The sequence below is a fragment of the Hyperolius riggenbachi genome, chromosome 11, assembly GCF_040937935.1.
Source record: "Hyperolius riggenbachi isolate aHypRig1 chromosome 11, aHypRig1.pri, whole genome shotgun sequence".
Lineage (NCBI taxonomy): Eukaryota > Metazoa > Chordata > Amphibia > Anura > Hyperoliidae > Hyperolius > Hyperolius riggenbachi.
Window position 1 is genome coordinate 94,334,899 of NC_090656.1, and position 13,723 is coordinate 94,348,621.

The following is a 13,723-nucleotide window of genomic DNA, read 5'->3' on the forward strand; positions in this document are numbered from 1 at the left end:
AGCTTAAACACACAGCACCCTCGATAAAAAAAAAAATGTCCCAAAGATTCAGGACACATTCACAGTGCATCAGTTGCATTGCAGAATAATTCTGCATGTCAATTCACTGCCCATACAATTTATGGGGCTGTTCACATCTCATTATTCTCTCTGCATGCCGGTTCTGAACCAACAACGAGAAAGTGTGAGCTATCACACTATGGAAGCATAGCTTGCTGTTATAGCATGTGCAGGGGCACGTCTAGCCATTTTGTCACTCCAGGCGAGAAAACCTTTGGCGCTCCCCCATGGTGAAAAATAATCGTGATGCGGCAATGTTTCCCCATTAAATAATTGTAATGTAGCAATGTTTCACCATAAAATAATCATGATGGTGCAGCGTTTCATTAGAAAATAATCATAATGTGGGCAGCATTTCACCAGAAAATAATCATAATGTGGGCAGCATTTCACCAGAAAATAATTGTAATGTGGGCAGCGTTTCACCAGAAAATAATCATAATGCAGCAATGGTTCACCAGAAAATAATCATAATGCAGCAATGTTTCACCAGAAAATAATCGTAATGTGGGCAGCGTTTCACCAGAAAATAATTATAATGCAGGAATGTTGCTCCAGAAAATAATCGTAATGTGGGCAGCCTTTCACCAGAAAATAATCGTTATGCAGTAATGTTGCTCCAGAAAATAATCCTAATGTGGGCAACCTTTCACCAGAAAATAATCATAATGTGGGCAGCATATTACCAGAAAATAATTGTAATGTAGCAATGTTTCACCATTAAATAATCGTAATGTAGCAATGTTTCACCATAAAATAATCATGATGGTGCAGAGTTTCATTAGAAAATAATCATAATGTGGGCAGCATTTCACCAGAAAATAATCATAATGCAGCAATGTTTCACCAGAAAATAATCATAATGTGGGCAGCATTTCACCAGAAAAAAATTGTAATGTGGGCAGCGTTTCACCAGAAAATAATCATAATGCAGCAATGGTTCACCAGAAAATAATCATAATGCAGCAATGTTTCACCAGAAAATAATCGTAATGTGGGCAGCGTTTCACCAGAAAATAATTATAATGCAGAAATGTTGCTCCAGAAAATAATCGTAATGTGGGCAGCCTTTCACCAGAAAATAATCGTTATGCAGTAATGTTTCACCAGAAAATAATCCTAATGTGGGCAACCTTTCACCAGAAAATAATCATAATGTGGGCAGCATTTCACCAGAAAATAATCATAATGCAGCAATGTTTCACCAGAAAATAATCATAATGTGGGCAGCATTTCACCAGAAAAAAATTGTAATGTGGGCAGCGTTTCACCAGAAAATAATCATAATGCAGCAATGGTTCACCAGAAAATAATCATAATGCAGCAATGTTTCACCAGAAAATAATCGTAATGTGGGCAGCGTTTCACCAGAAAATAATTAAAATGCAGAAATGTTGCTCCAGAAAATAATTGTAATGTGGGCAGCCTTTCACCAGAAAATAATCGTTATGCAGTAATGTTTCACCAGAAAATAATCCTAATGTGGGCAACCTTTCACCAGAAAATAATCATAATGTGGGCAGCATATTACCAGAAAATAATTGTAATGTAGCAATGTTTCACCAGAAAATAATCATAATGCGGCAATGTTTCACTAGAAAATAATTGTAATGTGGGCAGAGTTTCACCAGGAAATAATCGTAATGCGGCAATGTTTGACTAGAAAATAATCGTAATGTGGGCAGCGTTTCACCAGAAAATAATGTGCACCTATAAAAAAAAAGCATTTACACACCTGCAGAAGACTCCTCTCTCGGCGCACAACTTCCCTCGACGATATTCCTGCAGCCAGCTGCTGCAAAAGTCCCACGCTGACAGGCACAATGCAGGGCTATGGGAAGATTTTGCCCAAAGCCCTGTACTGGAGAAACAAATAGCCCCGTAGCCCTGCGCTGCCTTCCAGAAGACTCCCGCAGGCTGAGGTGAGCTGCAGGGAATGAACTGGCACGGCGTCTATTAGATGCTGCAAGCCAGTTCACCACCTGGGGGGTCCCAACATCTGGCGGCGGGGAGGGCACGGTCCCCCCCTGCGACAGTGCTCCCCCCCATACAGCACCCTAGGCGGCTGCCTAGGCAGTTGAACTGAATAGGGAAACAAAGCACGTGCAGGCATGCTTCCATATTACATCACCAGCTATTGCACTGTTTTATATATATATATATATATATATATATATATATATATATATATATATATATATATATATATATATATATATATATATATATATATATATATATATATATATATATACCTTCAACATTTTAACCACTTTTCCACTTGCACCTTTTTTTTTTATTTCATTAAAGTGATACATAAAAGGTTAAGCTGCATTAGGAATTTGGTTTCTGAAAAGGCTACCTTTATTGTAAAGTGTTGTTACATTCCTGTCTGGGCTTGGTAACAAGTGTTTTTACACTAAGCTTTCTAGTGGTCGAACTTGGAACAATTGCAGGGAACATGCATGTTTCCCATAAAATGTGTGGTAACAGCTACTTGAGTCAGTATTGGACTCATCCTAGCCTGCTGGAGCTTAAACTATACTGAGTGAGGCTGGTTTCACACTGTAATTTGGCGGCAAGCCCGCACTGCCAAAAACAGGCCATTAGAGAATGAAGAATGGCGCCTTTATTGGCAGCCATGGCCACAGGATTCTGCATTTTGTTTTTCTTCCCTTTTCCCTACCAATTAACCTTGTTTTTCCCCCTGAAGGTGTGCAGTGTGGTCCGGTGTAGCCTGGGATGCTGGTGCGGGTCGTGGGGAGTCCAGGCTACCTAGGAGATCGGGGCTCCACTGAGGAAGGACTCCACCCTGATCGGGACACTTTTGGCCTTGCTGGATGCAGGCTCATCCATCCATCAGCTGTTGCTGCTCCACCGCAGCAGGGACACCTTTGTTTCTACCCCTCCAATATGCCATCAACTAAAGCAGAAGTAAGGACCGCCACGGCCGGATGCTTCTGTGATACCCAGATTATCTTGACCAACCCTACTGAATGCTGTCCAGTAGTCGGGACTAATCACAGAAACACTACTGCACCTTTCGAACAGGAACACCTTGGCCCACACTGCCAGATGCCAGATGTCGGCAATCGGGATAATCAGCAGCATCAGCCATCACCACAGGTTTCTTTCATGAAGATCTGGTTCAACATTGCTGAACCTTCTCCTCCCTCTGTACCCCTCCCCGTGTCTCCTTAGGGATGACAGATGATTGCCAAGTGCGACTGGTGGCGCCGTTGCATGGCTGCCTCGGCTCTTGACTTTTGGACAGCTATCCCCTCCATCCTTTCAGAACCTGTATGAGCCAAAACCAATTCCGGGTACAAACCCCCATTTGTACTTTGAAAATAAATGATTCTGATTCTGAATACTGAGTTACCACGCAGTATTCTCTTTCAGGCATCCGGCCAAACAGGAAGTGATGCGCGCTTGAGGTCACTTCCTGTTTTTGGAAGATGGAAGAAGTGGGCGGAAGGTATTGTTAAAGATACATTTCCGCGCATTGGCGCTGCACCGCTGGCACCAACTTTTTTGAAAACAATGTGTCGCCATAGACTTACATGGCTTCCGGTCCGATGCAGAACGGAGCAGATACACGTGGTAAAGTAGTTTTGGAAGGGCGTCGGATTGAGCACTTCCGCCGCACCACACCACTTCACAGGTAATGTGACTTTCCCCATAGACTTCAATTGCCCTGCAGTAGCAGTGCAGCAATTTGCTGCACCGGACCACCACAGTGTTAAAGGGCCCTGAGGCTGAGAGTGGAAGTGCACCCAAATGAGATTGCAGCAGTCCCTATAAATCAGTGGCAGCAGATAATGTGGCTCAGATTTGATAATACATTGCACTAGTAAAGCAATGTTATTTTAGTTTATATGGCAGAGATGGGATCTAGTAGAAGAAAGTAGAATGCTTGGTTTAGATTGGCTTTCAAAACCATGTTCCTTCAAGCATGTATTATACACCTGATTTTGTAGATGTCAACACAGTGGTGTAGTGGTAGGCACTCTCACCTTGCAACGCTGGGTCCAAGGTTTGAATTACAGCTAGGGTACTATCTGCAAGGAGTTTGTATGTTCTCCCCATGTCAACATGGGTTTCCTCCGGGCAATCCCAAAAACATACAGATAAGTTAATTGACCTCCCACTAAATTGGCTTTAGTCTATGAGAGACATATGATTGAGGCACAGATTAGAAGAGTCTCAGCCCCTCTGAGGGACATTTTGTGGCATGACTATAAACTCTGTAAAGAGCTGCAGAAGATGTCAGCACTATATACATATTACAAATAAAAAAGTCAGGTGATAGACTGATGTTTGCCTCACTTGTGTTGCAAAAAAAGGGTCTTCGGGTCCTCTTACTACTCTAATTACTTTACTTAAAGTAATTAGAACCTTGTATTACTTAATGTTAAAATTCTCATCTCTTCAACGCTAACCAAAAAATCTGTGTCACACTATGCTGCCCTGCACTTTAATAATGGACTAAGCACCGGACTTAGAATGGGTAGGTTGAGGACTGCAATTTTCTATGGGCCAGTTCACACGTATTAATTTTTTGTTGTGTCTGTTTTAGTCCCTACTGGAAAAATCCAACTGCAAACACTTATCCTGGCAGCAGATTGTGTTGCCATTCATTTGATGACTGCTGTGTGTCCACTGGCGAATGTTTGCACTGCAAATTTTCCATGAATATTAATGAAACAAATTTTCATGAAAATATATCTAATCAACTTGAAAATTGCATGTAAACTTTTGTATAAAACTTGGATTTTATGATTTTTTTTTTTGTTTGCGTTGCCATTGACTTGCATTGAAGTTTAAATCGCACATCGCACACAAACTTGCCATTTGAATTTTAACCACTTCTGTACCACGTGGTTTTTTGCTGATCGGTGCTGCGTGGGCTCTCCAGCCCGCAGCACCGATCAGATAGCAGCCAGGCCGATCAGACTTCCTCCCTTTTTTCCCCACTAGGGGGATGTCCTGCTGGGGGGGGGGGTCTGATCGCCGCCGGCTGCTTGCGCTTCCTGGCCTCCTTCCCCTTCCCTCACTCTCCCTCCCCCTGTGAGCGGCGCAGGACGGATTTCTGTCCTGCGCCTGCTGGGATAGGCTTTAGCCTATCAGATGCCGGCAATCCCCGGCAAAGAGAGCCTTCGATGAGACTGAAGAAAAAAAAAATGAACTGCCGGAGCGATCAGACCCCTCCGGCGGCACGTCCCCTTAGGGACAAAAAAGGAGGTGAGTCCGATTGCTGGGCTCCATAGCTGGCCTGTGCGGGAGGCTGAAAAGCCTGCACAGCCCAGTCCTGCAAAAAACAGCCTGGTCATTGGGAAGGGGAAGGGGGGTTAGCACTGTGGTCATCAAGTCGTTAAAGCATCTATAGAAGTGATTATTACCAACACAGGGCCAATAGAGAGCTAATATTGTGCTTGAGAGAGGGCCCCTCGGGGCCCCATTGACCCAAGGGCCCCGATGCGGTCACTACCTCTGCAACCCCTATTGCTACGCCATTGGATATACACAGTGTTGTCAGTGGTCCAAGGCTTGGACTGCTACATAGACTTATACTGATTGGGATACTCCCCCACATGCCAGCGCTCCAGGGGGGGGCGCGCAGATATTTTCGCTACAAATTTCGATAAGAGGCACAATATTGATCAGGTGTGAAAAACCACCTACAATACAATGTAGGGGAAAAAGTGAATTGAACAAGAGCTTACATGTATTGCATCGCAATGATGGGTAGACACGTTACGATTTTCCATACGATAGATGCATCCCATTGATAAATTCCCTCATTCCGATATTACTCCCGATCGATTCTGCGCTCGATTTCTCATAGAAGTGAATAGAAAAAGATAAGAAAAACGAGCGAAGATAAGAGAGTCGAGTGCAGAATCGACTAGTAAAAACAATCGGGTGGGAAAATCGAGCGGAAAAACGTAACGTGTGTATCCAGCACAACACACACTCCACACATTAAATGCTGCATGGTATTTTTAAAGCACCAAGAAGAATTATGCAATGTGCGTGTTATCGCACACGTTATCCTGAAATGCACTGTACAATGGTATGAGCAGTGCGTTCACGCGCAGCAACGCTGCGGAAAGCATCCGCGCACAGCGTGAACTCACCCTTGCTAAAAAAAAATGAATCATGCAAAGTCAAATGTTACGCTTATTAAACTTCGTATCCCCCCTCCCTACACAGAGGCACCGATGCTGAACAATCCTAGCAGAGACCAAAGCCTTGTACCAGTCATTTCTCTTCTCCTGTCTTCTACTTTTTTTTCCTTTTCTGGGGAATAATGGATCTCAGCGCTGCCCTCCGCCTCCCATTTTATTAGAGGGACATGCATAATTTAAATAGGGAATATTTACTTCAATAATTAATATTTCTTTATACAGCGAGGAATGGCAAATCGATTCCAGACAGGCTGCAGTACCGCCCAGCGGCCGCTAGAGGCCGCAGTGGAGCTTGCGAGCCCTGGGAATAAATCAGGCTGGGCTCACTCGTTTGTCCTTCAGTGGTAACACAAACACAATTGGGAATTGGAGACTTGGCGGTGGGAAGCGCAGCACTTGTTCTGCACAACAGTCTGATCTACCCTGTCCTCCCTGTTGCAAGGGGGCTGATCGCTGGATGCTATTCCTGCTTGGATCACAGCAATTGCGCTGCCTATCCACTGGATGCTGCTGCTGCTGCTGCTGAGGATCCTTCAGCTGGAGATTGGTCCAGCTACAAGCATTAAACGATTGTTGGGAAAGGGATTTCTAAATAATCATCATCTCCTTTGTCAATATGACAGTCAGATGAGGACATGGGGATACACAGAAGCCAGCATGAAGATCATATTAGCCAAAATACAGCCAAAGGAACCTGGGCTTTACAAACCACCCCTCCAACTCCTGCCATCCATCCTTTAACCTGTGTGCCAGATATCAACAGAACGAAAATATTAATGTAGAGAGAGAGTAACTAGCATCACCAGCACTGAACAGCCACCTGACAGCCAACAGATGCCTAGCACAAGACAGGAGCTGTAAGTATATAGATTACAAAACATGTGGGATATGATCATATCTCTTTTCTATGTCAGTGGTGATATTTATGAACTGAATATGTTTTATGACTGTTTGCTGTGGTGCAGCATTAGAGCACTCCAGGGAGCTGGAGTTTTGGGTTTGTGTTATATTTTTTACTCCATGGGACCCAATACTACTCCTTCTAGCATCACTGAACAGTTACCTGACACCCAGCAGATGTCTTCTAGAAGAATGGAACTGTAAGTATAGTTTTTTTTATTTATTTATGGGGGGGGGGAGGAGGGAGAGGGGTATAGATTTTATAAACAATGCAGAACATGATATATTGTATTATAACAGTATGGCTAGTCTATGATTGATTGTGTCATATAGATGGGTACTATTATTTATGCAGTGGTGCAACATAACATAAATGGTGGACATCTCTGGAGAGCTGGAGTTTGGATCTGTGCATGATTGTTTATTTCATAGGATCAGTGCATGTTTGGCCTGTGCTCCCCTTAGACGAGGTGGTTTGCCTGATACCTCTGTTGGTACAGTGCTGATGCTGCTGTCACAAGTACCGATGGCAGAAACCTGTAGATACTGCGATACCACTTGGAAAGCAAACGTAATTTGAGCTGTTGCACTTTACACAGAGGGATAGCTCTGCTTTGCAAGAAAATGGCTGTTACCATCCTTATTATTCCTCTTAAATGCCTCCTGTGTTTAGGAAGCAGCAAAGAAGTGCACACAGTTGCACGGTTTCATAACAGGTGCCCCTTGATTGAAAAACTCAGGATCTGAATTAAATGACTTAAAGGCCCTCACTGATTGGTGTTTATAATCCAAGGGAATATTACCCTTAAAAGCTTTAGAGGATGGAAATGACAGATGACAACTGGAGAACCGTTGCCCTTAGTAACCAGATTCTTGGCTTTGTTTATTTGCCCTAGCATAAAATAAGGCTCCTGATTGGCTGCTGTGGGTAACATATACATTTGCTTCAGTTTTCACCAGCCTGCCTTGCAGTGTGTGGAAATCAGAGTGAGTTATAGCTGTGTGAGTGTGAGTTATATTTGTGTGTGTTTTTTAGTGAAGTGAGTTATGAGTTTGTGCTTGTTTTAAGTTATATATATTTGTTCTTATTCAAATTATGTTTGTGCATAACGTGTGCTTGATCTTCAATTTTCAGTCTGCCTTTCTGGGTTTCGTTATTTTTATGTATCGGATTCACTAATCTGAATTATGTTTTTGTTTAATTTTTTCCCCTTTTATTTTAATGTAGTGCAGTTTTATCCACTCTAAGGCCCCCACTCTGCCAGAGCGATGTGCAGTTGCCCGTAACAACCAATCAGAAATCGCCCATTCTCGGCCTGTGTGCTGAACTAACTTGTTTTTGATTGGTTTCTGTAGGCTACCACCCCTGCTCGGACTCTGCATCAATTTAGTTCATACAACCTCATCATAGGCTTTAAAATGTCTATTTATTTGCGGTTTCATCAGTGTGTTTATTTAGTTTTCCTGTGGTTGTAAGCCAGAAAATAAAATCTGCTTTGATATGAATGACCAATGTGTATTGCATAACATGTATTCAGGCATAGGGCGTAAGTTTAATCTTTAGGATTGAAAAGGCCTAGGCTGGATCCTATTGTAAAGTGTTTTCCTCTCTCCATTCTCTTCTGTGTTTCAGGCTGACAACCTGCGTGATGTGAACCAAAAGGGAGATGCTTTATTTTGCTGGCTTTTCCACGGAGACCTATTACCATGCCCTGCTGTTATTAGAGATAAGCTGCCTGTACGAGGAGGCTGGCTACAACTCATCATGAGGAGAGCATGATGGCTTCAGTCTACCACAGCTCTGTCCCCCTTGCAGCTTCCACAAGGCCGAGACTCAGCCTACCTCCCACGAGCATCATGATAATACTTACTGTTGTTAAATGAACTGGGATTTGGCCATTCGCATCACCAGCCGAGAGCGGTTGCCGCTCTTGCTTTTATTCACTCCAGACAATCCCAGGCACAAAAAGAAAAAACAAACAAACAAAAAAACACATTTGAAACAAAAATATATCTACATCTTTATTTATTATTTTTTTTAAAACACATTACGTTGGAGATTACAAGTGTTTTCACCTGACTTCGATGTTCGATGCTCCAGGAACATTTTAATAGCAACAATGGATTAGACAAGAAAGCATTCTGGCTTTAAGCTTGGCAAGTGGTCCTTTCTTCTAGGAGAAAATACCTCGACTGAAATTCTTGGCTGCATTTCTTCCAAGTACTGTAGCAGTCGTGCTTAAAATCCACAACCGAAGGACCCAAAGGCTCACTTGGATTTAAATCTTCCCTGCCTGCTGGATCGTTGCTGAAGTCTTCTCACTACAGTTTGGAGAAGTTACAGGTTTTTTTTTTTGTTCGTTTTTTACACAGAAGTCTTTGTGCATCATCATCTGTTGCTAAGCTCACGCTTCTCGTTGCTTCTGGTTTGCAATTCTCTGTTAGGAGAGGAAAAACAAACTGCACTGCTGAAAATGATTTAACCTGTTGATTCCTCTGCTGTCTGATCATCCTTTTGAATTGACTTTCTCTGCTCTTGCCTCCTTGACATAAAGCTGTAGACTAAGATCGGACCTTTATAGTTTGCATGGCTGTAGTTGAGCCATGGCTAGGGTGCATGTATCAGTAAAGGAAGCTGCAACACATTACTACTACTGCAACTAGCAGGGAGCTGCTTAGTAGCATCTCTCTACATACACAGGGGAGATGGAGGTTGCTATGGTGAGTGCAGAAAGCTCTGGCTGCAGCAGCCACCTGCCGTATGGCTATGCCCAGGCGCGAGCCCGTGAGCGGGAGCGCCTGGCCCACTCACGGGCAGCTGCTGCAGCTGTAGCTGCTCAGCAGCTTCAGCACCAGCAACAACAGTCCGAAGGTGGTAATGTAGGGGGAGTGTCCTCCTGTCAAGGAAACAGTAGCAGTGGGAATGCTGGGCAGTCTCCTCAGTCTGAGCAGCCACCTCAGAGAAAGAAAGGTGTACACAGGCGTATCAAGTCCTACTGGCCACTGAGCAGCTGTAACAGGTTTAGGAACCGACACCAGACAACAGGGAATGAGAGCAGTGGAGCAGCTGGTGGTAGTGGAGCAGGAGGAGATGATGGAGGCACCTTTCCTTCAGAATTGGCTCCGTGTGGCTCTGAGGAAATGATGCTGAGGGAAGAAGAAGAAGAGGAGGAGGAAGATGAGCAGAAAAAGTTTTACTTGGGTGAGGAAGAGAGGGGCGTCCGTGGCAGGAGGAGTCCCATAGATGGTGGCTACCACCCAGTCTACAGTGAGTTTGAGTGTTGTGAGAGGGTGGTTATCAATGTCTCTGGGCTGCGTTTTGAGACACAGCTGAAGACACTCTCACAGTTCCCAGAGACGCTGCTAGGTGATGCTGAAAAGAGGATGAGGTACTTTGATCCACTGAGGAATGAGTATTTTTTTGATCGCAACCGGCCCAGCTTTGATGCTATCCTTTATTACTACCAATCTGGGGGGCGATTAAAGAGACCTGTTAATGTCCCTTTCGACATCTTTTCTGAGGAAGTAAAATTTTATGAGTTGGGTGATGAGGCGCTGCTCAAGTATCGTGAAGATGAAGGGTTTGTAAAGGAAGAGGAGAAACGGCTACCTGATAATGAATTTAAGCGGCAAGTATGGCTGCTCTTTGAATATCCAGAGAGCTCCGGGCCGGCCCGGGGGATTGCCATAGTGTCTGTGCTAGTCATCCTCATCTCCATTGTAATCTTCTGCCTGGAAACCCTTCCTGAGTTCCGAGATGATAAAGACAGCTTGCTGTCCCCGCTGGGCACGGGGGAGGATGGTTTTGGAGGAGGGTATAATGGAACCCTGGGGGCCCCTGAGAGTGGGCACACTGCCTTCAATGACCCATTCTTTGTTGTGGAGACCGTGTGTATTGTGTGGTTCTCTTTTGAGTTTGCAGTGAGGTTTTTTGCCTGTCCGAGCAAGCCTGGTTTCTTCAGGAACATCATGAACATCATTGACATTGTGTCCATCCTGCCTTACTTTATTACCTTGGGGACAGAGTTGGGCCACCAGCAGCCCCCTTCTCAGCAGTTTCAGCAACAACACCCTCCGCAGGGCACAGGACAGCAGCAGCAAGCAATGTCCTTTGCCATTCTGAGAATCATTCGCCTGGTTAGGGTCTTCCGAATCTTCAAGCTTTCCAGGCACTCAAAGGGGCTCCAGATTTTGGGTCATACTTTGAGAGCAAGTATGAGGGAACTTGGGCTTCTAATATTCTTCCTTTTCATTGGAGTCATCCTCTTTTCTAGTGCTGTGTACTTTGCGGAGGCAGATGAGCCCACTACTCACTTCCATAGCATCCCTGATGCTTTCTGGTGGGCAGTGGTGACCATGACTACAGTGGGCTATGGAGATATGAAACCTATCACAGTTGGGGGTAAGATAGTGGGTTCCCTGTGTGCCATAGCAGGGGTTTTGACTATTGCACTACCTGTGCCTGTTATAGTGTCCAACTTCAACTACTTCTACCACAGGGAAACTGAGAATGAGGAGCAGACTCCGCTGGCCTCAAGCGGGTCCAGCTGTCCGTACTTGCCCACCACCCTTCTCAAGAAACTAAAGAGCTCCACATCTTCCTCTCTACAGGATAAATCAGAATATTTAGAGATGGAAGAAGGACTCAAGGAGTCACTCTGTGTCAGGGACAAGTCTAGCCAGAGCACAGGGAATGGGAATGAGACCATTAAGTATAACTGTGTTAATTCAAAAACTCTGGAGACTGATGTGTGAAAATTTATTTTTTGGAACTTTCTTAAAATGTATGCATTGATGAGTGCAGTGATATAAAACCGAAATATGCAAATCTAATCAGAAAGATTAACACGTTTCTGATTAGATATGAAATATAGTGGCTTCCTCTTGTAAGAACATCCAACCTAGGGACCAGACTCAATGTTCTTTTAGACTGATAATAATACAGGAATTACTGTGCCTGTTCTTTGGCTTTGTTTTTTAAAGCACCCCATGTAATTCAGCATTTGCAGCAGGTCTATCGGCAGCACTGTGCAGCCTCTATGATTACAATTAATCTGCAGCCTTTCACACAATAGAAGGTACAACTTTACATGGTTAAAGTTGAGTCACAGGCATCAATTTTAAATAACTTAATCTAAACTCTGTTTTTCTCGCTTGTTTCAAAGCACAAATGACAAAAAGTATCTACCAATTTTATGGGCCACTTCTTAATGAGCTGAGCAGCTTCTGTGCAGTCATCTGGGTCTCTGGCCCAACCACCTTCAGAGATGAATGATCTCCATAGCAACCAGCAAACAGGGGTCATGAGACCCAGATTACCAATCGATTTTAAGGTACTTGCTTAGATAGTTAGTTCCAATTCTTAATGTATTGATGCAACGGCATTTAGCTGTTATTGCATGAATTAGGATTGCTGCCTGAAATTCAGCTTTAAAGTCCAGTTCCCCAAAAAAATTGTTTCTAAGAGCCTAGAAAGGGGTTAGAACCCCTTTTGAGTTTTTATTATTGTCTGTGTTCCTATTGAGGTGATTTTCCCTCACTTTGTGTCTCTGAGACCTCAATGGTCCTCCATAGCTTTATTTTAAGCCTTGCTGGTCCTAGGGGATAGGAAATGAAAGACAGCAATAAAAATGTAATGGGGAGATGGGATCAGTGGGGGTGTTCTAAATTTCCCCCTCTCTCCAAAAATGGTTTTATATACTATTGTCTCTATCTCTGTTTGAGAAGATTTACCCAATTCCTGTACAGATAAGGATATTAGTGAAATTCCCTTAGATGGGGACACAGACAGCAAAAAACCCCAAAATGTTCGAAACTCTTTCTACACAATCCAAATCTAACCTGTTTTTCAGGAGTTGAGCTTTAATAGGAAGTGTGTGCGACTGCAGGGATTACAAAGTGCCCAGTCAAGTTTAAAGTTTACTTTTTTGTCTGTCCAAAGATTACTTGGTGTTTTTGTTTCATTATCTTTTGCTGTTTTAATTCCACATGAAAAGGATTTTGGTAGAGCCGGTATGTAGGATGGGTAACATCAGCTGTGGTAAAGCAGTACCTATTTTGGTGGCCTCACCATATGTTGGCAGAATGTTCTTAGAAGAGGAATTTACCATTTGTGTAAACTCTTAAATTCTTAAATGTGGAACCCACTGTATACTTCTTTTCATCATGCTCAACATATCAAGGAAAACGGTAGACTTAAGGGTATTAAAGTTTAAATATATATATATTTTTAATAGAATGCAATTGTTTTGCACAGATAAGAGCTAAGGGGCTGTTTTTAACTATGTGATATGTATGCTCCAGGGTAAAAAAAAAAAAAAGGTTTTCACAAAATAAGAGTAATATGTAATAAAAATAATGGACTCTATATTTTTAGCATCCATGACTGCATTGATAATTAAAGGAGAACTCCACGAACTTTCATTAGATTGGGCATTGAACAAGAATAACGTTTATCATTCATACCTTTTAATATTTATGGCCTTTGGATGCTAGTAGCTGGGGAAAAAATACTATTTCCCAAGGTGGTTTTGTAGCGTGTTTTCAGAATTTACCTTTTGTTGGGCGGGGCT

General features: G+C 43.2%; 1 protein-coding gene across 1 annotated transcript; it reads left to right on the forward strand.

Moving 5' to 3' along the window:
- The first annotated feature begins 6,645 nt into the window (after window positions 1-6,645).
- Window positions 6,646-13,450, forward strand: KCNA4 (potassium voltage-gated channel subfamily A member 4). Its single transcript, XM_068261208.1, has 2 exons — window positions 6,646-7,108; window positions 8,785-13,450. The coding sequence occupies exon 2, from the start codon at window positions 9,858-9,860 to the stop codon at window positions 11,904-11,906; it is 2,049 nt and encodes a 682-aa protein (XP_068117309.1). The 5' UTR covers window positions 6,646-7,108; window positions 8,785-9,857; the 3' UTR covers window positions 11,907-13,450.
- Window positions 13,451-13,723: the final 273 nt, after the last annotated feature.

Coding starts and splice junctions, on each gene's coding strand:
- KCNA4 (XM_068261208.1), top strand. CDS start 9,858: ATGGAGGTTGCTATGGTGAGTGCAGAAAGCTCTGGCTGCAGCAGCCAC.